The 27724-nt window shown below is 36.4% G+C and overlaps 1 protein-coding gene across 5 annotated transcripts; it reads right to left on the bottom strand.

Annotated features, from left to right (window-relative positions):
- Window positions 1-30: 30 nt before the first annotated feature.
- On the bottom strand, window positions 31-26848 carry LOC133285897 (uncharacterized). 5 transcript variants are annotated; one of them, XM_061483211.1, is made up of 20 exons: window positions 26717-26848; window positions 25375-26198; window positions 24995-25201; window positions 24773-24834; window positions 23211-23667; window positions 22727-22927; window positions 22173-22428; window positions 21550-21790; window positions 21280-21449; window positions 20618-21196; window positions 18994-19163; window positions 18240-18456; window positions 17959-18156; window positions 17341-17457; window positions 16879-17121; window positions 15925-16129; window positions 10153-10364; window positions 2662-2813; window positions 1094-1328; window positions 31-508 (listed from the first exon to the last, which is right to left on the bottom strand). In XM_061483211.1, exons 2-20 carry the CDS (start codon window positions 26184-26186, stop codon window positions 245-247), a joined length of 4998 nt encoding a protein of 1665 aa, XP_061339195.1. In that variant the 5' UTR covers window positions 26187-26198; window positions 26717-26848; the 3' UTR covers window positions 31-244. The 5 variants fall into 5 exon arrangements, with proteins under 5 accessions (XP_061339195.1, XP_061339196.1, XP_061339197.1 ...); XM_061483212.1 differs by having other exon boundaries at window positions 16879-17109; XM_061483213.1 differs by having other exon boundaries at window positions 18240-18441.
- Between the last annotated feature and the right edge of the window lie 876 nt (window positions 26849-27724).

Genomic DNA, 27724 nt, shown 5'->3' with positions numbered 1-27724 from the left:
TACATACTACATGAGATTAATAAAACCCTAATATATATTACACAGATCTTAGCTCAAAATTGAAAAGGAAAGAGTCATGTGTCTCAATAATATGTACAAGAATAAATAAATTTCTAGATATAGAAGATATAATTTTGGTTAGAAGAATCTACGGTTGAAATTTATTACACTGCAACTCCTCTTGCCTCTAGAATTTATTGCACTTTTGTTTAGTAGCACCTTTGGAATGAAGAGAAAAGCAAGATCATGTCCTCTGCTCATTAAGTCTCCTCTCAGCAGCAATAGCCGCGGCCATTGATGGTGGCAAGTGACTTAGATTTGTATTTGAATTAGGATTAGGATTTTCATCACTTTCTGGCATCGTTAGAGGTGCTCTTGCCAGTAAGGATTCGACATCCTTCAGGGTTAAAACAGGTTGGTCTTGATTTTTTGTGTTGCCACTAATGAATGAATGACTGCTCCTGCTTCTGTTCAATTTATATATGCTCTCTTCAACTGAGTCTTTTACCTAACACATGCAAGAACAAAATTATAAGAACAATACTTCATGTATGAATTTATTTGTAATACAAATCTTAGTCCACAAGTATGAAAGTGCATAGACAGGCATGAGTATAAAGTCATATTCTTTTCATTCAAGGAGAGTTTGTTAATTCCAATTCATCTTTTTCTACAAAAGCATTTATTCTAGTTTCCTTGGATACTCACACAGATTGGTGAGTTTTCATTGTCTCGCCGAAATAGAATTATTAGCTAATCATTGGAATTACAGAATTCATAAGCACTCAGAGAAATATCATAGTTAAAGTAATGAAGATGGCATTTTATTTGAAGTAAGGAGCAAACATGGGATACAAGACACAATAACGCAACTAAAATCAAAACATTGGAAGCAACAGAACTAGGACATTAATACCAGAAATGCATTCATATATAATTATCACATCAAGCAAAGTATAAAAAACTAGTAAATAGCATGATGGAAACAATAATATTGAACAAGGAAAGTTCAATTAATAAACAGAAAAACCAAGAGTAGATGATAAAACTAGCAAATAGCATGATATAAACTAGGGCTTGCTAGGAAACTTACAATGAAACGATGAATGAGGGTCTTATTTTTTTGTCCAATACGATGTACACGACTGATTGCTTGTGCTTCAGCAGCTGGATTGAGTAATGGCTCTACAAGGACCACATGCTGTGCTTCCAAAAGATTAAGGCCATTGGCTCCATGTTGGATTAAAAGCAATAACACCTGAATAGATTTTGGTGTTGACCCCTCACATCCTTTTTCTCTAAATTGACTGATGGCAACATGTGCTTTCCTGAGCTCACAAATTCATAACCAAAATAATGAGCATAATGAAGCTGAAAGTGGCTGATTGTCTAACTAAAATATAGATAAGTAATCATCCATGTAACTGACACAAAAACCTACACGGCTCCATAAGAAAATAATCCTGAGCCAAATTTATCGAATAAAACGTTGAAAACAGAATAAGTAGCACATGAATTCGCTAAATTTAGAATCAAACTATTTTATTGAAATCTAAATTGAGATTGCAGATTACAGCATAAAGTTAAAGTGATAGAAAAGGTATTCAATGATATATAACAAGTTATATATGGAATTATTTTATTTTACTTTTTATGGACTAAGAAGGAATTATATTCATCTTTTCTTTTTATCATTTTTTACCTTTCCCAATTTTAGAAATTTCATTTCATTACAAGTGTTCCTTCTCATTTCAGCTATCTTTTCCGATTTGAATTGATATTCCAATTTTTGATATAGCAACTTTTGTCCTACTACAAATCATATCTTTTATTAGTCATTTATTTCTTATATGATTAAATTAATAATACTTTACCAAAATCCTATTTTGGTCCCTGACATTTGATAATTTCGCTTCAATTTGGTCCACCCGCTTATATGTTCAACATTCACTTCATAGAAGTCATGATGTGGCACTGCTATTTTCCAACATGGTACTTCAATAATTTTAACATTAGTAACTCACAATTCAGATCCTGCTATTTGAGTAACTCTTAAACACAACAACAAACTGAACTGGACTTCATTGCTGTAAAAGACACACCAAGTGAAAAACGATATATTTAAGAATGAAAAGCTATATCAATCGAAAGATAAATTTTGGTTTTGATCAGAATTTTGAAACTTCTTAAACCCAGTGATCCTAGAAAAAAGTTATTTGATCTCCTTTTAAGTTATGCATCTAGAAAGCAAGCTAGATACTAGGTGTGGGGTTATTCTATCAGTAGAACCAAAAATCCATCCAACCATAATGCATTCAACCAATAAGAAAAGTCAATATAATCAAAAAATAAATGAAAAATAGACATCCCCAAAATTTTCTAGACACCATAATTACCAATAGCACTTGAATAACCATGATATTCAAGAAAGAGATAGCTAAAATTGAAACAGAGACGGAGGGATCAAATTGAAGCAAATTTATGAATGTTAGGGACCACAGTAAGAAAATTGAAATGTCAGGGACCAAAATAGGGTTTTAGTCACAATTTTTTCTTTGCCTATCCTGTCTCTCATTAGTATTATTTTCTCTCTAAATGTGTTCTAGTCCAGCATAAATACACAAATACATAAAGAAATAGTAACTGGATAGATTACTATACCTGCCTCCCTTCATCCGAATATAGGTGATGTTATTGGCAGCAAATGCATGTTCCAATACATCAAGTACATCATTCCAACTTGAAAATACAAGAACTTTTGCTTTATGATCGGTAGCCTTTACCCACAAGATTCTTCTTGTGATTGCCTCAATCTTCAAAACACCAGAATCAAAAAATAAAAATAAAAATGGGGAATACAAGAGTTAGAGGGAACAAGCATATGGTATAATGCAAATAAATCAAAACGTGACTTATTTACTGGAACATGCAAATTACAATGTGAAATGTGAGACGGAGCAAGAATATACTATGAATTATCTTATATTGTAATAGATATTCAAATTTTTAAATAATCCAAAAATAATAACCAAGTCTTCTTTTGTACGTAGTCTTCAAATTTGATCCTTCTCACTAGGATGATAGACTTTTTTCCTGAACCCTTGCCCACATATTACCCAAAAAATAAAATTGTTTGCCCATATGCAAAATTTCTAATAGCCACTTCAATACAAACACTTTGGGATCAAATTAAACTCATTCGATTGATCATAATCCTCCCTAACATAGTAGGAAACACTAATTGATTTCAAACAAATTGATATGCATATCAGTTATTGAACATTTTATAATTAAAAGATGGGTCATTAGAATACGCACTTAAAAAATCCACAAATTTGTCATTTTATAATTAAAAGATGGGTCATTAGAATATTAAAAAATCCACAAATTTGTCATCACATCTTATTCTCACTTCTGACGTGTTCATTTGACTTGAAAAGGGGTATTCTGATATTATTGAATTGTGTGAATAATCTGATACAAAGAGGTCTCTATTTATAGAGAATAAAAGACCTAATTCTTGACCTAATGGGCTTGACCCAATACAACAAATAATAATAAATGACTAATATTTATAACACTCCCCCTCAAGCTGAGGAATAGATATTTATCATTCCCAGCTTGTTAATAAGTTCTTGAAATCTGTCTAAAGGAAGTCCCTTTGTCAATAGATCAGCTAATTGACGCCCAGTGGGAATGTATGGAGTGGTAATCAACCCGCTATCAAGTTTCTCTTTGATAAAATGACGGTCGACCTCAATATGTTTAGTCCGATCATGTTGAACCGGATTATGAGCTATACAAATAGCAGACTTATTGTCACATAGCAGCTTCATAGGTCCTTCACATTTTATTTTGAGATCATCAAGTACAATTTTCAGCCACAGTAACTCACAAATGCCTTGAGCCATAGCTCGAAATTTAGCTTCTGCACTTGATCTGGCAACCACATCTTGTTTCTTACTTCTCCATGTCACCATATTACCGCAAAGAAACATGCAATAACCAGTGATAGAACGACGGTCAGTCACGGATCCAGCATAATCAGCATCACTGTAGACTTCTAAAGAGAGATTGCCATCACGTCGGAATAACAATCCTTTACCAGGAGTAGCTTTAAGATACTGAAGAATTCTCTCTACTGCCTGCATGTGTTTCTCCTTTGGATCGTGCATAAACTGACTGACAACACTAATAGCATAAGCTAGGTCTGGTCTAGTATGAGCCAGATATATCAATTTCCCAACTAGCCGTTGATATTGTCCTTTATCAACTGGCCTCTTCATAGCCTATCTTGTGATTCTGCTCAATAGGAGTATTAGAGGGTTTACACCCAAGTTTTCCTGCTTCTTTGAGAAGATCAAGAACATATTTTCTCTGGCTGATAAAAATTCCTTTGCTTGAATGAACTACTTCTATCCCTAGGAAATATCTCAGTTTACCAAGGTCTTTGACTTCAAACTCAGAGGCAAGCCGTGTTTGTAGAATCTGTCTCTCCACAGAATCATCACCTGTGATAATAATATCATCAACATATACAAGGAGCACAATAAGCTTCCCACTTTGGGAGTGCTTGAAGAAAAGAGTGCGATCTCCTTGACTCTGTCTGCATCCTAAGGTCATCATAACCTTAGTAAACCTTCCAAACCAGGCATGAGGTGACTGCTTCAATCCATACAAGGCCTTTTTTAATCTACAAACTTTATTTTCTCCCTTCACAGAATCAAAACCAGGCGGGATTTCCATGTAGACTTCTTCTTCTAACTCACCATTGAGGAAAGCATTTTCCACATCAAATCGATTTATATCCCAATTGTAATGGGCAGCAAGGGATAACAAGACTCTCACCGTATTCATCTTTGCAATTGGAGCAAAGGTTTCTTCAAAATCAATGCCATAGGTTTGAGTGTAACCTTTGGCGACTAATCGAACCTTGTATCTCTCAAGAGTTCCATCAGAATTATATTTCAAGGAATAAACCCATCTGCACCCTACTGCTTTCTTTCCGTTAGGTCTATCAATAACCTCCCATGTTTTATTTTTCTCCAACGCATTCATCTCCTCTTGCATGGCTTGAGCCCAATTCCCATCTTTCAAGGCTTCATGTATTGATTTTGGGATTGAAATAGAATCTAGTGCTGAAACAAAGCTTTTGTGCTGCACAGAAAGATTAGTAGAGGAAACAAAACGGGAGATAGGGTATTGAGTACAAAAGGGACAGGAGGAACAAGATTTCTTGGAACAAGATCTTTTTCCTTTTCTTAGAGCAATGGGTAAATCATCAGAAGCAGTAGTAATGGGTAAGTCATCAGAAGTATTAACATCATGATCAGAAATATGAGATTCAGGACTTACCAGTGGTTCAGACGATTGAGGTTGCTGGTGAGGCAATGTGGGCTGTATCTTTCTTTGATATACCAACTCAGGTGCCACAATCTTTCGTATCTCTAGTGTACTTGATGTATCAGTCACAGGAGGATCACTCACAGGAGGATCAGACATAGAAGGAACAGGAACAAGAGGAGGAGACACTGACACAGGTAAAGGAGTAGACACTGAAGATTCAGACTCAAAGAAAGAAGGTGATGAGTTTTCTGGTGAATTATTCTCCCCCTGAAGATGAAGACCTTGAAAAAAGGACTCAGATTCCTGAAATGTAACATCCATAGAAACAAAAAAATTTCGACTACCAGGGTGATAACACTTGTAGCCCTTCTTATCAGGAACATAACCAAGGAAAACACATTTAATAGCCCTAGGGTCCAACTTACTGCGATGATGTTTATGAACATGAACAAAAGCAACAAACCCAAACACTCATGGAGGAAGACTTATAGTTGGAATAGAAGGAAAAAAAGAAGTTATAGAGTGAATAGGACTTACATGGTCAAGTACCCGAGTAGGTAAACGGTTGATCAAGAATGCTGCAGTAAGAATAGCATCTCCCCAATAGTATTTGGGTACATATGTCTGAAACATTAATGCACGAGCCACTTCAAGAAGGTGACGATTTTTTCTTTCAGCAACCCCATTATGTTGAGGGGTGTCAACACAAGTAAGTTCATAAATCATACCGTTATTTCGTATAAATTGGGAAAAACTTTGATTAACATATTCAGTACCATTATTTGTCCTTAGTCTCTTGATTTTTTTACCAAATTGGGTTTCAACCATTTTATAAAATTGAAAGAACAGTTGTGGTACCTCAGACTTTTCACGCATTAAGTAAACCCAAGTTACATGAGTGCAATCATCAATAAAAGAAGCAAACCATTTATTTCCAGAAGAATGAGGGACCTTAGAAGGACCCCAAACATCAGAATGAATAAGATCAAAAGGTTCAACACTCTTAGTAATACTAGAAGGAAAAGTCACACGATGATGCTTAGCAAACTCACAAACATCACAATGAAAAGACTCAACAGACTTAGACAAAAACAATGACGAAAATAAAGACTTGACTAAACTAAATGGAGGATGTCCCAAGCGCTTATGATGAAGCCAAATCAAAGAATCAGCAGTTGATTGACCATGAGATAGCAAGATGTGATCTGTTACTTTATTTGCGGGAGATTGTGACACCAGATAGTACAGCCCACCTTGCTCTTTAGCATTACCAATCGTCTTCCCCGTGGCGAGATCCTGAAAAACACAATGGGTAGGGAAGAAGGTTTCAGTACAATTCAAATCTTTTGTAATTTTATGAATAGAAAGAAGATTCGTGGAGAGTTTAGGAACATGAAGAGCATCTTTAAGATGTAAGGACTGTTGTAAGTTTATGTTACCAGAACCCGTAACTGATGTATGTGAGCCATCAACTACGGCTATTGTATGAGTTCCAATGGTAGGATGATAAGAAGTAAAGGGGTCAGCACAATAAGCCATATGATCAGTAGCACCAGAATAAACCACCCAAAAATGATTAAAATCAGTACATGAAGAACGAGAAGAATAAGTTTTGAAGCTCATACCAGTCATAGCCAAAGCATTAGTATCAGATGGCTTACTCAGAGAATCAAGGATGGTTCGGAGCCGTTCCAACTCATCTTGACGAACGCAGGTTGGGTCTCATTAGGTGCAGGAGCTATTTCAGAGGAAGTAAAATGTGCTTGACCACGCATCCTTGCCATCTTTTCTAAGACCATTTGTTTTCCATGGAGGCGAAAGCATAGATCCTTGATATGACCCGTTCTTTTACAATAAGAACACCAGCGATCATCTTTCTTAGGTCTAGAAGATGCACCATCAGAAAAATTTGTAAAGGAGTTCCTTTGAGAAGAACCATCCCTTTTTGTTGAAATCATAGCAGACCCATCAGTGGGATTAGAATCAGAAGGAGTTGGAGTAGTAGCTTTAGATGAGAGCATAATGGACCCTTCGGACACTTTGGTATCCATCATGACAGCCCTGCGACTTTCTTCACCCCTGACAATGTGAAAAACTTCAGAAAGAGACGGTAATTTTTCCTTACCAAGAATTTGAACTCGAATAGGGTCATATTTTGAGTTGAGACCACAAAAAAAATCATAGATTCTATGGCGTTCAATGGAGGTGGTCAGAGTGGCTACATCCTTGCTACATTCCATCTTCAAATTCTCATACTGATCAAGCTCAGTCCATAACTTATTCATAATACCATAATATTCAGTTATAGAGAGAGAACCTTGCTTGGTAGAAAAGATCCGATTCCTCAGATCATAACAAGTGGCAGCATCTTGCTTCATTGAATAGGTCTGCTTAAGAACGTTCCAGATCTCAAGAGCAGTAGGTAAAAACATGCAGTGTTGACTAACCTCAGGAGTCATAGAGTTCCATAGCCACGTCATAATAAGTGAGTCTTCATCATCCCAATCAGCAAATGTTGGAGCTGTTTTGGCAGGAACAGGTCCTTCAATATGAGCAACTTTACGGCGTGCTTTGAGAATGGTACGAACGACCTGGGACCATTGTAAATAATTCTTTCCATTCAGACGATAATTCTGATGAAGAGCAGGAAGATCATTGTGACCAAGATGGGTCACCACAGATTGTGTAGAAGAATTTGTAGTTGTGTTTGCAAGGGTTGATTCAGTTTCAGCGTCGGAGGCCATACTGCAAAAAACTAGTCAAAGAAAAGCTCCAAGAAGCCAAAAAATACAGAAAAAATACCAAACGACGTCCGATCTGAGAGAAAAGCACAGATCCAGAAAGAGAATGAAGAGACGATCAGAACGCTTTTGGCCGGAGCTGGAAACAGTGAGCCACGCGCCTCCACGCGCCGGTGGAGGTGTCTGCGAGTGGGCCTCACTCGCCGGGAGTGTGGCGGCGCGTGAGAGCGCGTGCGACGGCCGCCGGAGCTGAGTTTTTTGCTGCGAGGTCGTCCGACGGTCGCGAACCTGTCTGTGGCCGGTCAGAGTTGAAAGGTCGCCAGAAAAGTGTCCAAAACATGATGAAAGTAGCGGCCTTGTGTTGTTTTGGGGAGATCCGGTCGTCAAACGATTATAACACATCTGTAAGCTGATAGATCAGAAAAAAAGAATTTGAAAACAGGTCCTCTTGGTCCACCGGGAAATTTTCCGGTGGCGGCTAATGGCGGCGAGAGGCTGAGAAAGAAGGTTTCTGTTTTAACAGAGGTAATTGCGGAAGCAGAGCCCTCAGAATTGAGAGCTCTGATACATAACTTGAAAAGGGGTATTCTGATATTATTGAATTGTGTGAATAATCTGATACAAAGAGGTCTCTATTTATAGAGAATAAAAGACCTAATTCTTGACCTAATGGGCTTGGCCCAATACAACAAATAATAATAAATGACTAATATTTACAACAAATTGTTTTTCATAGCCTGAAATATTTAGTTTTCTTAATTTAAGAAAAAAAATGTAAAAAATGATCCCATTTCTTCTAAGAATGGTTTTAGGCACTATACAAGTTACTTGTTTCATTGAATTTAATCAAAATACCAAATTATTAATTTAGATAGAATTAAGTCATCATTTTTTACCATTATTTTAAAGGACCAACTCTCCTAAAAACATACGTGTGTTTGGTCTGTGAAGATGTTTTCTGTTTTCATTAACTATAAAATGGCACCTTGTTTTTCATTTTGTTTCCCTGTTTTCAAATATTTGTACAAGAAATGGTAAAACACAAACCCAATCCTGGTTTTATATCTTTAACACACCTAGTCACAAAGAGTCCCATGTTCTTGAAGAGTGAACTTCTGACCACTTAGTCATATAGGCTCCAATGCCATATCAAGAACCCATTCTCCTAAAAACTTGTTGTTAGGTGGAGGCTGAATAATGGTTTTATATCTAACAATTGCATATAGAAACTTTCCTTACCACTACTATTACTAGAGCCTGTTTGGTGTGATGTATAAGGCCTGATAGTATAAGCTTATACTATACGTTATGACATTTTCAGTTGTTTGGTGTGACCATCGTATAGTATAAGCTTATACAGCAGGATTCCTTTATACATCAAAATGATGTATAACTTAATCCGGCCTAGGAGTGGTGGATTAGGTCTGATAAGGGGTTGATGTATTAATATTGATTACAAGTACAATTCCCAAGAACTAATATATCATTTCAATATATATATATTAAAATAAATTTTTTTAATATATTAAGTTTTAAAATATGAGAGGATATTATCTTATACAATATCATACCAAACGCTGGATAGTATTAAAATTTAATCAGGTCTTATACAATCAGGTCTTATACTATCAGGCCTTATCCTATACTATGCACCAAACATGCCCCTAGTTTATTTATATAATGGAAATTTAATTCCATAGAAAATCAATGAGCCACCAAATGCAAATAAAATGTAAACTCTATGTCATACTCAAAATGCAACCAAAAGCAATAAAAGTCTAAGTCTATATGCACAAAGACAGACACACACAGCTCCCATATGCCAGTTTTTCAAGTACAACATTGGTGGACTTGAGCCTATATGAAACAAAAAAAGTTAGTTGACAAATATCAACATAAACACCATGCACTGTTGTGCCATTCAACTACAAGTAAAATCTGGAATAGAAAAAACTATGCCAGTTCTGAACCTTAGACATGACAAGTAGATGGCATGTGGAGTGTAGATGTATAAAAGAATTATGCTTTTTCATCTTGGGGATTCTAGTTGTTCTGTAGAAAACACCTTAGTTCCATATGAGCCTTTAACACTCATGGATGCTTCACATTTTTCACAGCTGTCAATTGTATGCAGCATTGAAGAATTGGAAGATTCATTCTGTACATCAACAGCATAGGCAATGTTTCCAAAATCGGTATGCTGTCGACATGTAGGGCACATAACCCAATTATGAATCTTGCTATGCTGAAGTCTTTTCTCAGTCATAGCAAATAAACCTGTAAGAAATAGAAGCATAGTTATGTTTCATATCATATTTATTTCAAAGTCAATAAATGCTTAACCTTATGTCTGTTGAACACAGATGGATGAGAGTAACACTAAAAGAATATGCACTATGCATACTGCTACTATTTGCTTTACTGGATGTTTTACACGATCATGGTGAAACACATATGATCAATGCTAATACAATACAACAGTGTATTCTAGAAGTGCAGAAAAACAAATGAAAAATTATTGTAAATATTAGAATTAGTATTTTATTTATTTGTAATAGCTAGAATACTCTAGAAGTGTATTTTGGGCTTAGCCCATTAGGTCTTCCAGTACTCTTTATATAGAGAGCTCTTGTACAGATTTTATACAATTCAATATTACAATTCCTTATTATTAAATTCAAGTAAATAAATAAATAAGAAGACTTAAGATTAAAGAATAATTGTATATTGAATAATCATAGTGTGTTACAATGTACAAGAGCTATCTATTTAAAGAGACTAAAAGACCTAATGGGCTGAGCTCATAAGATGTGGGACTATATATACTGAACTATTCTTATAACTATTCTAACACTCCCCCTCAAGCTGGAGCATATATATTGTAAGCACCCAGCTTGCCACAAATATATTCAACCCGAGGACCCCTAAGAGCTTTAGTGAAGACATTCGCGAGTTGATCATTGGAGTTGACAAATTCCGTTTTGATTTCTCCTGACTGAATCTTTTCTCGAATGAAATGACAATCGATTTCTATATGTTTGGTTCTCTCATGAAATACAGGATTAGAGGATATATGTAGTGCAGCTTGATTGTCACAAAGGAGAGTCATGGGTTGCTTCTGTTCATAGAGATGGAGCTCCCGAATCAACTGCTTTAACCAGATTAGCTCGCAGGTAGCAACTCTCATTGCACGATACTCGGCCTCTGCACTAGATCGGGCAACAACAGTTTGTTTCTTACTTTTTCAAGAAATCAGGTTTCCTCCAAAGAAAACACAATAGCCTGAAGTAGAGCGCCTATCCGAGGGTGATCCTGCCCAATCGGCATCTGAATAACCACAAATTTATGTATTTCCCTGATCTGAATATAATAAACCTTTCCCTGGTGCTCCTTTGATGTAACGAAGGATCCTAACAGCAGCATCCCAATGAGAATCACACGGAGAATCAAGAAACTGACTAGCGACACTAACAGCAAAAGAAATGTCCGGCCTAGTCACAGTGAGATAATTGAGCTTCCCAATCAACCTTCGATAACGTCCAGGATCATATAATGGTTCTCCTTGTCCGGATAGTAATTTGATAGTAGGATCCATGGGTGTATCAACTGGCTTACACGCCAACATACCAGTCTCTTCTAGGATATCCAAGGCATATTTCCTTTGACAGATAGAAATGCCCTGTCTAGACTGTGCTACTTCAATTCCTAAGAAGTAACGAAGCTTACCAAGATCCTTTGTTTGAAATTGACTGAACAAATACTGTTTTAACTGATGAATCCCAACTTGATCACTTCCAGTGAGAATAATGTCATCGACATAGACTAACAGATAGATGCATTTGTCAGGAGATGTGAAACTATCAAACACAGAATGATCGACCTTACTGCGGATTAAGCCAAAAGCCTGAACAGCAGAACTAAAACGGCTGAACCAAGCTCGAGGGGACTGCTTGAGGCCATATAAGGACTTACGAAGTCTGCACACCATCCCAGACTCCCCCTGAGCAACAAACCCAGGTGGTTGCTCCATGTAAACCTCTTCTTGTAAATCACCATGAAGAAAAACATTTTTAATGTCTAGTTGAAGGAGTGGCCAGTGACGAACAACAGCGAGGGCAAGAAACATTCGGACAAACGCCATCTTAGCGACAGGAGAGAACGTGTCACCATAGTCAAGTCCGAATATCTGAGTAAAACCTTTGGCGACTAAGCGTGCCTTGAGACGGTCAATATGGCTATCAGGTCCAACCTTGACATTAAAGACCTACCGACAACCAACAATAGACTTCTCTGGAGGAGCAGGAACAAGATCCCAAGTGCCATTGGAATGAAGAGCAGTCATCTCATCAAGCAACATTTGGCGCCACCCTGGATGGGAAAGTGCTTCACCTGTGGTCTTAGGAATAGAAATAGAAGAAAGACTAGAAACAAAGGTGTAATGTGAAGTAGAAAGACGGTCATAGCTTAAAAAGGTATGAAGAGGATAAGGGTTAAGAGTAGTACGTATACCTTTTCTTTGGGCGATAGGAAGAGCCTCTGGTGAAGGAGCCGAAGGTGAAGAGATGACTGGAGAGGACGATGAGTCACCCAGGGCCAAGTCTGCAGGAGGAACTTTATGACGGCGCTGATAGGTGAGAAAAGGGCGGTCAACAGGGATGAAGACAAGAGATCTGTCCTTTGGGAGAGAGTCACCTGCAACTGGTAAAGACAATTCAAGAAAAAGAACAGAAAGAACTTGATCAACCTGTAACAACTGAGAATGATAGAATGAAAGGGTTGTTGATCAAGGAAAGTGACATCAGCAGAAACAATATAACGCTTAAGATCACGAGAATAACAACAATAACCTTTTTGAATACGAGAATAACCAAGAAAGATACACTGAAAGGCTTTGGATGTTAACTTATCCTTACCAGGAGTGAGATCATGAACAAAACAAGTACAATCAAAGACATGTTGAGTTAGAGGATAAAGAGGAGCATCTGGAAACAATAGATTATAAGGAATGTCATTGTTGAGCACAGATGAAGGCATGCGATTGATGAGAAAACAAAAGATGAGTACAGCATCTGCCCAAAAGTGAAGGGGAACCTGCATATGAATAAGAAGGGTACGGGCAGTTTCAATGAGATGTCTGTTTTTACGTTCAGCCACCCCATTTTGTTGTGGAGTGTGAGGACAAATAGTTTGATGTAAAGTACCTTGTGTGGCCAAGAAATTAGAAAAATCGAAAGAAACATATTCCTTAGCATTATCACTACGTAGAATACGAATAGAAACACCAAATTGAGTATGAATCTCAGTAGAAAACTTTTTATAAATGGAAAATAACTCAGAACGATAATTAAATAGATCCAAGTGCAACGGGAAAAATCATCAATAAAGGTAACGCAATACCGAAAACCTAAAACAGACAAGGTACGACTTGGACCCCAGATATCTGAATGAACAAGAGAGAAAGGGGTATCAGCTCGTTTATTGACTCGACTGGCAAAAGAGGAGCGTGTATGCTTCCCTTGTTGACATGACACACAATCTAAAGACTGAAGACCGGATAAAAGAGGAACCATTTTCTGCAACTTTGAAAGACTTGGATGATCGAGGCGACTGTGAATAAGTTGTGGAGATTCTGTGAGAGAGCATGCCACTGAAGGACGAGGCACATCCAGATAGTAAAGCCCCCGTGACTCACGACCCACTCCAATCATCTTCCCCGTACCCGGATCCTGCACAGAAACAGAATGGTTAGAGAAAGTAATGGTGCAAGTGAGGGAGTGGATCAATTTACTAATAGAAATTAAGTTATAAGGGATGCCAGGAATGTAATAAATTGATGTCAAGGCCAAGGTAGAGGTCGGACGAGCTTGTCCAATCCCACGAACTGGGGCTTTGGTTCCATCAGCAAGGGTTAAAGAAGGTAAATGATCAGAATAAGTAAGAGATGTAAAGAGTTCCTTATTACCACAGAGATGATCGGTAGCACCTGAGTCAAATATCCAAGTGCCAAATGATGTAGAATGAGAAACACAAGCAACGGGATTACCAGTATATGGCTGAGACTGAGGAGAAGCCTTCCTGAGAAGAGTTTAGAGTGCAGCATAGTCCGCAGGTGAGAGAGAACCTGAACCAAATGATTCATTGTTTGACTGAGCTATATTTGCAACAAGAAAGGTGGCCCAATCTTTGTAGTTGTCAGAATCCTTCAGTTTGGAAGATGTAATGGGCCCAATATTAGTAGAGATGATTCCTGAGGAAGTTTTGGCAGGAGGAGAAAGAGAGTTAACCTTCGAGAGATCAAGGGATGCTGCTGCCATTTAAAGACAAAATATAAAAGCCGTAAACGAAGGTAAACGATATCCAATCAAGGAGAACCACTAGTTTGTCCAGGAACGACCGGAAAAAGACGCTGGAATAGTGCACACGCGCCGGTGAAGGGTGGCGCGTGAGCACCACGCACAGGGAGAAGGAGCGGCGCATGAGAGCGCGTGGGGGCTCCTCTGATGACGGGTCTTCCACAGACTTGGTCTCCGGAGAGAGAGGGCTCTGATCGCAGGCTTTCCGGTTGAAATCGACGCCGGAACAGTGCTCTAGTGGCCTGAACAGTGACGAACGGTGGTTGTTGGCAGCGGGAAGTGGTTCTGACAGTTGAAGAAACAAGCCGGAGAGACACACGGCTTAGAGAATCTGCCGGAGGGACACACGGCTGATGAAAAACTTGCCGGAAGAATGCACGGCAAAGTAGAAGAGAACACCTAAGCAGTGGGCTTAGGGTTTTAGCGGAAGCGGATCCCCATAGCGAAAAAACTCTGATACCATGTAAAGAACCAATTCAACCCAAAAGCTTAAGCTATTGGATGAGGCTACATTAATGATTTTATATATCTCAACAAGCTGTTGGGTGAGGCTACATTAATGGTTTTATATATCTCAACACGTCCCTTCACACGAGAGCCCACTGGGCTTGAAGGGTGGATAATGCACAGGCCCTCCTAACTGTGCGAAGAAAGAAATTCCACTAGAAAGAAAGTGGGGGGCAGTGAGGATCGAACCCGGGACACGAAGCTCTGATACCAACTTAAGATTAAAGAATAATTGTATATTGAATAATCATAGTGTGTTACAATGTACAAGAGCTCTCTATTTAAAGAGACTAAAAAACCTAATGGGCTGAGCTCATAAGATGTGGGACTATATATACTGAACTATTCTTAGAACTATTCTAACAAGAAGAAGAAGAATCTCGTGTCCCGGGATCGATCCTCGCCGCCCCCCCACTTTCTTTCAAGTGGAATTTCTTTGTTCGCACAGGTAAGTGGGCCTGTGCATTATCCACCCTTCAAGCCCAGTGGGCTCTCGTGTGAAGGGGCATCTTGAGATATATAAAACCATTAATGTAGCCTCACCTAACAGCTTAAGCTTTTAGGATGAATTGATTCTTTACAAAAATAAAAAGATTTTCTACATTATACAATAGCAATTATATGTCTGGTAACACTGAATGAAGTATCATCTAGGTCTGGGGAAAACTTATCGAGGACCAATTCTCCTAAAACTTGCAACATATCTTCCCTTCACACAAGAACACTTAAATTTGTGCTTGAAGTGTAGACAGTGCACATACCCTTATTAAACATGTGCTAAAACTCAGTATTTTATGTAGAAGAATGGAAACAACAAAGATCGAACTCTTGACCACTTGATCATAAAGGATCCGATACAATGTTAAGAACCAACTCTCTTAAGAGCTTAAGATGTTAGGTGAAGACTTATGAATGACTTTGTTACAACTCAAACACAACTATAGAATGATAACAAAGTTTGGTCATATAATACTTACATTTACAGCATGTAACATGCCCACATTGAAATACCATTTTCTGATTGCCTAGCTTTTCTTGGCAAACTGGGCATGTTTGATCATCAGCTTTGGATATGAGTGCACCCTTCTCTTCAGTAGAGTTTGACATTGTAGTTGTCTCTTGAGAGAAAGAAGAACTATCTGGACTTTCCAATGGCAGTTTTTGCTTAGATTGAACCAAACCCTGAAAAATGGTTCAGCTTAGGTTGAATGTCCAAAGCAAAAAACAAAATTTTGTAGATTCTATGGAATCTAAGGAAGCTCAGTTCAAATTTGAAAATAACATGTTGATTTTTTTGTGAGATCAGCAAATGACAACCACCATGACAAAAATGCTTTAGGTGGATCATAAATTTAAACCCATTATCCTGCCCAAAACAAGAAAAAGAAAAAGAAAATAACTTAAAAAAAAAAAACAATTAAGCCTTCCAATCTTGCTGAAATACTCAAAACAAAACAAAATGTTGGTTCATGATTACTGTCAAGAACAATTCTCAGAAATGGTTTTACATCTAACAAATTACATGCCCCTCATGCATGAGCCCTTCAGGATTGAAAGTGTGTACAATAAACTATTCCACGTTATCTTATGCTGAAATTTTTAAGTTTATTATGAAGAATGAATGAGGGCAACAAGAAATGAACTCCTGGTTACCTCAGAGTCTTTCGTACCATGTCCAAAACTAACTCTCCTAAAAACTTAAGTTGTGTTACATTGACACCCATGAGTGATTCTAACAATTGCTAATGAAAATATTCAGTTATGAAGATTTCAGTTACAGTCAAATCCCCCATAGACTTCAGCAGTATCTGCAAGCTTCAATGGTCACCATTAATTGTTCAGGGGTGATCAATTTGATTATTAGAAATTTAGCAACTACAGAGTAAATTAATTTCAACACATACAAATTTCTAAGGCTTATTTCTCTATACCTTTAAGTAGCGGAGTTTTCCTTTTATCTGTGACAACAAGGTCAATGACATAAACTTATCGTGGGAAAAGCTTGAGCTAGCCGCATATAATTCATTTTCACCTAGAGCATCAAGAGATTGATCATTTTCATTTGCCCTTAGGTGCAAACGGGAAATCGCCATCATTATTTCATCATGGGAACGCAGATATTGAGCTTGAGCTAATGCCAAAGACCTTGCATGGCCAAACTCCTTTCGCATTCCCTTACAAAGTATCAGAACTCAGTGAATATAGGTTCTTAGAAGAGATAAACTCAGATTTCAAAATGATTCCAGTAGAAAAAAATCGGTCAATTATTTCTTTTTGCTACTGAGTATAACCAACCTATCTTCAAAGATTTCCCTAGATTAATTCCTCCTCGAGGAATCCTATCCAGCCATTCAACAGTAGATAAGCATAGAAAATATTTCATCAGGCTATACCTCAAAAATATGTAAATGCTTGGTGGCAGCTGAAACCCTGTCTCTTCCCAACCGAACCTTGCAATAGCTTTTTATAACTCCAAGAATAAGCTCCAACTCAGATGCTGATCTTGAAACCTAATTAACCCAACATAATCAATATGGAAGATTAGAAAGCACATGCAATATATTTCAAGTGCCAACTGAGATTTTCTAAAATGAAAAAGAAGGCTGTCATCATTTGTAGTCAAATCCAAATCTAATTTCTGCAGAGGGCAAGTGTCTTGACTTTAAAGCAATATACACCGGGGATATGGACAAAGGGAATGGTGAAATTTAATACAAAAATGACTTGAGAATTATACTGTGCAACGGAGCATGGTGTTGAATTCGTTGATATATTTCAGTACTCTTTTATTCTTTTTTATTTCGTTTTTCGTTTTATTACAATTCAACAGACACTGAACACTTTGACTCAATGAAAGAGAAGAAGTATTATGCTAATATGCTTAACCATAAAAATAAAAATAAAAATAAAAATAAAAATAAAAATAAAAAACGAGAAGGAAAGAGAAGAGGTATAATCAATCTGCATCCATCTTAACTCAAAGCAAGAGTAAATTAAATGAACTAACTAACCACAACTCTTTGTCCAACATTCCTTTTTTTTGATTCTTCATAACCAATATCAGATCCGGTTGAACTATGATTAGATTGTGATAGCTTTGAGAGGAAATGATTCAATGCAAAATTTTTCTTCTGAAAATCTACTGCCTCAGCCGATGAAATTATCCCTCCACGTTCATTCTTAAGAACAAAGAGTCTTGCTTCATATTCCTGAGGATAAAAAAAAACCATGAGACATATTACATCCATTAGATGTGGATGAATCAAATTGACAGATAAGCTCAGTTGCAAACCTGAAACAATTCATCTAGTTCACACAGAACACATGGGGGACCATCACAATTAGGTTGACAATTTTGGCATTTACCCACGCGTTCAATATCTTCTTCTTTTGGTTTTTCCATTGTCTGATCAATTTCTAACAGTCGATCTAATAGCACTTTCCTAGAGGCCTCTAGCTGATCCAAACCTGTCTGAATTTGATACTTCAGAGAGCTTATGCTCCGGAAACTGGATTAGTAGTAATATATTTTAGTCTCAGTGCATGTCATAGTCAATTTAGTAATTATCATTTATCAAAATCTTAGCAAAGAATTTTTTTTTGTAATGAACCAACTATCTCAAAAGTTTAAGCCGTTAGGTGATGACACATAAATCGTTTTATATTAACATCTCTTACTCGCTCTCTCACACAAGAGCCCTTTGAACTGTTCGTGCAGCAGCAATGGTGGGTTCTGTTTAATAGTGAAACTGTTCGTGTTCTGGGGACAGGGAGAGGTGATTTGCTAATCTAAGGAATACCCTTTTAACTTAGAGAGTCTAAATAAGAGAATGAAACACCATACTCTTAACACATATAACCTAAAACACAGTTTACTGCAAGTACATTTATGTTGTTGATGTCAGTTAACTGTAATACATTGTCCAGCAACTTTTTTATGCTTATGCTACGTATTCAATACAGCATAACTTAGAAAGTTAAGAATATGGGTTATCACAAAACTGCACTACTCGACAGGCATCTTACAAAATCAAAGCATCACTAACCGAGAAGCTATTCTTGATGACTTTGAATTGTTTGAAGTTCCTGAGATGGCTTCTTCAATCTTTCTAAGCAACTCAGTCGAGAAATCCTTGTTCTGCTCAGCATGATCAAACGCTTCTAACCACCAAAATGTATTTTGATCTGTTTTGCTGTCACGATATGCATTACAAACCTACAAAAAGTCCAAATGTCATTTACAGAAAATAGAAAGTGGTGGGAGAAGGGGAAGGGAGAGGATACTACTAGGTAAGGAAAATAATAAAAAGGAAATATCATCAAAGCAAGAAAAACCCTGAATAGACTTCCGTCTTCAAAAAATTTATAATACTACAATAACTCAACAAAGCATGGTGTTGTTTTGCATCTCAAAGTATCAACTAAATAAGATTAAGATGGCTTAACATCAAAATGAAGCAAGTGATATATTTTCTTCTTTTGGCCTGTATAAGTAGTGCAACTTGTATTCCTTCCTTTAAAAGGAGACATAAGTATTGTAATTCAGTTCTATGAAGCACAAACACAGAAAAGGACACCGGACATGACACGGACAGGTACAATGTAAAAAATATAGGACACTGGGACACAACACTATATATATCTCTGTGTGTATGTGTGTGTTGTGTGGGCACGCACATGTAGAAGTTAAATGATTTAAATTAGAGCAATAAGACAAAATAACTATATTGAGAATCGGGATTGATATATTCACCTTCTCAAAACAACTTGCTAAGCTTTACATTTTCCCTCTAAAGCCTCACAAAAAAAATACCAAGAGGCACCATTATACAATGTAAGCACTTTGTCTCTTACAAAAAGATTCCAAAACAAGCAGATGAACTATATCTCTAACCTTTAGCCTATCAACAGCCTCTCTAACTTTGGTTCATCAAGTGACAAATTAGTAACATCAAGAATTCCACAATCATCAAGTCATCGAAAATCATCTCCAGCTATATCCCTCATTTTTAATTATTTTTTTATACTTTACGTTGAATTTGCTGAAAGTTATTTAAAAAAAAGAGTAATTTTTTTAAAAAAAATTGTCAAGAGCCATGTCCTTCAAGTGTCCAGCCATATGTGAGTGTTAGTTGAGTGTCCCAGCAATGCCTGGAGCATGTTCTAGCCGACCAAATATATATATATATATATATATATATATTAATTGGAGATGAGATAAGCAGTCCGGCATTTGTTATAAGTGTGTCCGACACCTCAATAAGGAGCAGTGTCCATGCTTCATATCAGTTTGCATGAAATTAAACTGAGTGAACCAAGGTGAATTGTGTCTTACAATAGAATATGACGATTGTTAGAAGGATCTCGGGAAAAGGTGTTAGGTTGTGCCATTCAAATAAGTCACATAGATGGTCATAGAAATGGTTGCTAAGGCTTAAATTAATGATGGACAAACTCTGTATTAGGAATCAAAGTAGTAAGAAATAGTTTGGTTATATCCAATTTTGGGTAAATAAGATACTATACACACAGACTTCTTAAACTTCTTTGCAAGTCACAGGAAAATATCAACTTATATTTACAAGATACTAGACTCCACTGAAAAAAAATCTCAAAATTTAATACAAATAATTAAATAATTTTTCCTTAAGACCCATTTAGGATATTTACCTGGATGTAAGAATTTTGAAACTCCTGCTGAGCTGCAGATAGCTTTGAACTGAATACGGATAAGTATTTCTGTTTTAAATCTTCACATTCTGCTATCAGAGATTTGACAGAACTGGCTGATACACTATCAAATTCCCAATCCTCATTTAAGCTATTTTCTGATGGGCTAGATGCAACATTTGATGGTTCTACAGAAGCCGCTGTTAAATTCATGTTATCACATCCATTTATTTTTTGCCTCTTCACCTGACAATGATCAACCTTTTCAATAAAATGCTTTCTTGTCATCTTAACTGCAGAAGTTCCAGAGAACTGCTTTCCTTTGGAGAGCAACATTAAAGCAAAGTTTGCAACCAGTGGGAGTATTTCAGCAAGATTATGATGAATGTGGATATTTAACAAAGGATCCAGGCGGAAATCTTCAGAATGCTCTTCAGCCAAAGTAAGAGCTTCATTGTAGAGCAATGCAGCTTGAGAAAAATCCTTTTGTATTGTAGCTATTGCTGCAAGCCCATTCAGAGCAACAACTAACCTCCTAAGAGCTTCCTCACCTTCTATCTTGGTTTTACTTATAAGAACCTACAAATTAAGTTCCATGTTGATTGAAAAACATATGTGCACTGTATGTAAAAACTTATTAAAGATCCTAACAAATAACACACCATTAGTATTTCCTCCATGGTCATAGGCGACTGCTGCAGGGACCGTAACCCAGAACTTCCAACCTGGGGGTGACAACAAGCCTGACGAAGCTTCAGCAAAGCATTCAGTAGCTTCCCTGCCTCTGTGTGAGTGATTAATGGATCAGAGGAACCATTCAATGATACAGAACCTGGAATCCGCATGAAGTATTGCAAGTTCAATCATTATCCCAGATGCACATTGCTTTCAAATGACTTTTAAAATGAAATTAGACAACACTGAGCAAAAACCTGGGATACTTCTATTCAGAATATCATTTCTCAGATTTTCAATAACTTCATGGGAATCTCTAACACAAGTTTCATGTTGCCTCTGGTAAAAGTGCTCTTCTACTGATGAGAGTGTAAGCCAAGAGAGGCATTCCACTTGGGAGGGAAGGTCCAATTCATCTGCAACATGTTCTTTAGAAGAACGCCACATGATTTGTTTGAAAAATCTGTGTGTAAATTCCATAGCTCTTATATCTCCCTTCTGCATAAGTATGGAGCAATAGCTAAGAATATATGAAATGTACAAACCTTTTTTAACTTTGCTGAAAGAGAAGTGATTTAGATCCGGGACAAGACAAATTAGAGAAATCTAAACTAAGATAATATTGCAGAAAGGTTACTAATTGTCTCTAAACACACAAGGCCTACAGCATGTCATATGAGAATACAATTAGGACATTTAGCTCTAGCTGCTTAGACCGTAATATTGTCTTTGGCTATTAGATTACCATAAGGGAATACAACAAACTCAGCTTACAACATTCCATTTTTATTTATAAAATGAAAATGGAAAAAAAAATCTGAGTAATAAGGAAAGTCAATCAACAATAAATAAGTTAAACATTAAATTACAGAGAAAATACCTCATAAGGATCTCGAATAACTTCAGTCCACCACCTGTTTTCATTGAAAGGACTAGCTTTAAGAAATCTTAAAAGTCCATAGAGGTCATCAAGCTTTCGCTGAATTGGGGTCCCTGTAATGCACCAATGATGCTTCGAATGGAGTCTCAGAGCCATTTCAGTGGCAGCAGTAGTATTACTCTCCACCATTTGAGCCTCATCCAAACAAACCCTCCACCAGTATATTCTGGTAAGAAGAGTTGGGATAACTGGGTACCTACAAGAAAAAAAGGCTACTAAAATACTTGGGTCATAAAGGAAATATACAGATCCAAACTTTTTCTAGTATATGATATGAGTAATCATGAGCATGTTTTGTTGTAAAGGTTTAAAAAATAAAAAGTAAAATATAAAGATAATATTAACACCTCAAAGACACACAAAATGAGAATCTGATGAATGAAATACGGTGAAACTCAGTATAAACTCATGTTGTCATTCTCAATTGGATAGGTAGAAGATCCTACATATTATATCATAACAAAGGGATAAATATGACACTCTTTAGAGCAAACCTTTTCTGAAATCTCAGAAAGTGACGATCACCTTCATGTCTATAAGAATCATGGGACAAATCCTCTTTAAGCACATCATACGTAGTTATTACAATGTCAGCACTGGCAAGATCGCTGATATCCATCACAGATGTATTGGATAAAGATGTGTCTCGCACGCCTTCATAAACACAAGTTTTCAAGGAGCCTGGAAGTGTATGACTATAGTGACAATTAAAAGTTAATGAGACAGTTATAAGTACAATTAAATTAAATCACTCAAAAAGAATTACACTGTATGACCCAATTCGGAAAAATTATCCAACTTCTTCATGTCTAAAGAAACTAAATCTTGTAAAATGCTGTGAATTGTAAGCCCAAAAGATGACATGCAATATACCAATATAACACGCAATATAGACTCAAAAGTAGTAGTAGCTTGCAACATGTGACGTGAGCTTTAACATGTCCAACATTCATAATTTTCATCATGAAAAAACTATACCGTGTAATTTCATCATGCCACTGGGGCAAAATAGGAGCTGGACAAACAATGAGAGTGGCACCAGAGGCAACCGGAGATTCAGTAGCTTGTATTAGTTCAGAGCACATCTGACATGCATATTCCCCATCCCTCACAGATATGGTGGTTTTACATGTCTTGTTTTCACATCCTTGTTTTGATTTCAGTGATTTACCTTTAGGTGAATAACCAACACAATCAGCATGTTGCCAAGCATCACAAATGTCACACTGAACCCATAGACCTTGATATTTGAGACTTTCACTCACAGCTCCACATATGCACTCCACACGCTCTCTTTTGAGTCTTTTTAAAGTTAGGTTTTGGTCCCCGTTAACTTGAGGCACTGAATCAATCATTATCTCACTTCCAGATGCTGATCTCCGGTGAGCAAAGATACAAGCAAGCAATTCAACAGTTTTTCCCAAGCCCATCTCATCTGTTGCATTAAAAAAATTGAGTCACAGAGAACAGAACTTTCCCTTGTACTGAAAAATGGAAAATTATATAAATAAAACACCCACACAGTTTGTCAATAGTATCAATAAAGAACATTAACCTTCAAACTAGTACTGCTCAGATTTCAGAACAAATAGGCATTACAGTTACATACTCAGTCTTCATCCTACCAGCCATTAAACATTTACAAAGTTTAGAAAACAAACATGCTCATGGTACTCAATCAGGAAAATAAATTTTTTCCCTGAAATAAGATTTCAAACATCTTTATACAACTAGTCTCTTTGACTAAGTGGTAACTGATAAGGAGTTCAATTCTGACCACCCTCAATCTATTTGTAATTCAATTAAATTCTAGCAAAAGGTTGTGGTAGACCAGTAATTTGTCCAGGCTAAAATCTTGAGACTTCTGCATGAGTGAGCGTGATATAGATATAAATTCCTAGGCATGCACCTAACAACTTAAGCTTCCAGGTTGATATTGCCAATATTTATGGTGCAAATTGACAACAATTTTTTTACCAATATGTTTGGATATTGTCAAATACCAACTCTCTTAAAAGATTAATATATTACCCAAAGCTCACGAATGGTTTGTCTCTAATATGCCCCTCATAAAAGAGTCCTTTAGGTTTAGACATGTCCAATGCACATGCCAAATGACCTTGTGCTGAAATATAATTTAATTATGAAGAATAAGAGAAACAAGAATTGAACTCTTGACCAAGACCAACTCCCAAAAAGCTTAAACTATTGGAAGAGGCCAAAGAGTGGTTTATATGTATAATAGATACAAAAAGGCATTGATTGGACTTTCAACAGCATAGAGAACAGGATGGTATCAGCAGACTCATATTGATCATGCACCCACAAGATTCCATGGGTTTATTCATCAAGTAATAAATTTCATTGAAAACTGTCAAGTCATTAATATGTCAAGTGGGTCCAACTAGGAAAAATACAATTTCTTTTTTAAAAAAAAAAAAAAAAACTTTTTACCACAGTAAAATATCTAAATTCTAAGCAAAAATCCAAATGATTATATGAGGAAATAAATGAAATACGCAACATAGCTTGGGACCTACCAGCAAGAATGCCTCCAAATACACAAGGCGAAGAAGTCTCTGGGCACAACGAAATATTTCCACTGAAGCCATTGTAACTCAAATAAGCATAAGGAGAGAAAGGAAAGGAAGCATCATAATAGAGTCGGGGGAGAGAGGGAAAGTGAGACCGTCAAGACATGATTATGCATTAGATAAGAATGCATATATACTATATTTTGAAAACTGGACAATAAAACTTACTTGAATGGATTGAAAAACATTTTAGAACTTGTGTCAAGAAAATCCACAGGCACACTTAATGGAGAAAGAAACTGATTTCTTTCTCTTTCACTCTGACTTTCTTCCATTGCTTTCTCCCGTTCTACCATCCAGAAAGCTGCACGCCTTTGATATGGCCTCAGTTCAGGAAGTAACTCAGGTATGTCATCATCAAGCATTGGCGCTGCTCTGTATGCATGATATAAAAGCGATAAGCTAAAAGCTAAACAAAAAATTGACAGGAGAATGATTGTAAAGCTTGGATGAAGTTAGAAGTATGTTATTATATGAGCAGTCAACCATTATAATAATTATTGTTATCTTAAATTAGAGATCAAGACCAAAGAGAACGCCTAACTTACTTTGAAGGCTTAATGGCTTCATAAAAACCTGAAGGATCAAACCTTGCATATTTCCTGGTGTAGCAAATGTCATCTCCCTTCTCTGTCTGTGGATCAACTTCCATTTTCATACAGCTACCAAACCCATACCTAACTTCTGAAGTCATTGTTTCTGGACGTAGCCAAGACATGATATTCATCATACTCTTTTTCCATAGTTGTCTAGAACCATCAAGAAGTGACTCGCATGCATCAAAAGCACTCTTTAGTACCTCTACCCTTACTCTGAGGGAGGGAATGTCCTCAGAAAGCCTAATCCCACAAATTGCCCTTACTGTAACAAATTTCAAACTTACCAAGTGAATAAGACCAGAAACACCTTCATCAGGTCCATCAAAAATACCAGATAACAACACTGTACAAGTTTCCATATGCTCAACTGTAACTCTTTTGACAAACTCTAGATGAATATCAGTATATGGTAAAACAGGCCAATGGCCTATTCGACCAAGAACATTATTGGCATTACACACCCGAAATCTTAATGAATAGTGAGGATCCTGATAAAAATCCTCAGACAGTTCAAAACCAGAAAAACCTTCTCTCAAATTTAAATCCCTTAAAACTACTTCAGAAATATCAAGGTGTTCACTGGACAACCAACCAGACCGGTCAACGTCAACAAAATAAGGTTTATCAATGTCACCAGAATCATTCTTCTTTTCTTCCCCTGCTTCTACAACATTCTGTTTATCCAAATCTGTTTCAGCAGTAGCATTTGTTTCTAATATTATCCCACCTGATCGATGTGGTTTACTTTTTCGTCTACCCATCACTTAGCACCACTGGCAAAAAAAATTATAAGAAAAATAAAAAAAATCAGCTAAGCATATTTATAGAGTACTAAGATTATTTATGATATCAAGTAATCTTTATGAAACAAAGAATTTCATTTGGACTTCGGTTCTCAAACAGCATAAGCACAAAACCAGAGGAAAGGCCGTTATTATATAATAACATCAAGTTAAGAACAAATAAACCACAGTTAAACATAAGCTCAAAAGGTAAAGAACAAATGCAGAAACATTCAAAAGTTGACAAATGTAACTACCCAACAACAAAGGGTTAGAAAGAACAGAGCTTTAAGTGAAATTTAACAGAACTGAATCAAAGGGTAGGAGCAAAAACATAGAGTGGGAACAACACCGCCATTAAAAAAAAAAAAAATTAAAAACAGAAATTTTATTACATAGCCATTGACTAATCTCAAATTTCAACACTTTGTGCATGGAACAAGTACACCGATAAGTGTTGCACGTTAAATTGTGAATTGAAAGAAGGAAGGGAATTATGGAAATGGAACCTGAAGAGAGCAAGAGAATCACCGAGTGAACAGAACATGAATTGGGGAAAGCATGCAACAGGAGACTGAGTCGCACGCGCGAGGTAGCGAGTTCGCGAAAATCGTAAACAGGTTTGAAGAGATAGAAGAAGGGAACCAGGGTCACTGTTTCTGTTTGACAAGTCCTTGGTTTAAGATCAGGTTAATTTTTGGAATACATGTTTGACGTAAAAATTTTGTGTTTATCTTTTTTTTTTTTTAAAAAAAAAAAAACAAATTTTAATGTTTGTGTTTTCAGCAAATCCAATGGTATTGATTCGACTGTGATTTTAATGATATGACCTTTCTGTCCCATTTCTTATACTGAATTTACCTTGATCACCAGAGCAAGAGAAATTTATAATTAGGTTACTACGTTATCATCTAACCATTCAAAATTGAATTTTTAATTAGCTAACAAGAATTACTTGAAAGTTGAAACACTTCAGCAAATAATTTTTTTATTTTATTTTTTGGTAAAAAGCAAATAAATTTTTTAATCCAACTGAACTATAATTTTGGTAAGGAAAAAGGTAGAAAGAGACGAGAAAATGAATACAAGAAGAATATGAGTGACACTGGTAAAATGAATACACGTAAATTAAAAGATCACAATATGAAAATTGAATTTTCATAAAATATGAAAAAATATTTTTCCAGTTTATATATGTATAAAATTAATTCTGAGTTTGTTTATCAGAGCTTGTTTGCTATGGTTGGAGAGTACGTGTTTCTTTTGTAAATATAGAAGAGAAAAAAATTGAAAAGAAAAAAGAAATATAAATGAAATAATAATTTACCTTTTTTAAAAAAGAGTGCTGGAACACAATAAAAAATTTTCGTTTATCATGATCTGAATGATTTTAAGATAAACTTCATATCGTAATTTACAATTCTTATTTTTGTTTTCGTCGCTAAATTTCAGAAGAGCGTGCGGTTTGTCTTACATAAAAAGCAAGTCAATATTTACATTTTAATTAAAAAGCCACT

Source organism: Gastrolobium bilobum, unplaced genomic scaffold (assembly GCF_033153095.1).
Source record: "Gastrolobium bilobum isolate Gb01-03AN ecotype WA unplaced genomic scaffold, APGP_CSIRO_Gbil_v1 utg1530, whole genome shotgun sequence".
NCBI lineage: Eukaryota > Viridiplantae > Streptophyta > Magnoliopsida > Fabales > Fabaceae > Gastrolobium > Gastrolobium bilobum.
Note: the sequence above shows the minus strand (reverse complement) of the source record. Positions and strands in the feature narration are given on the sequence as shown.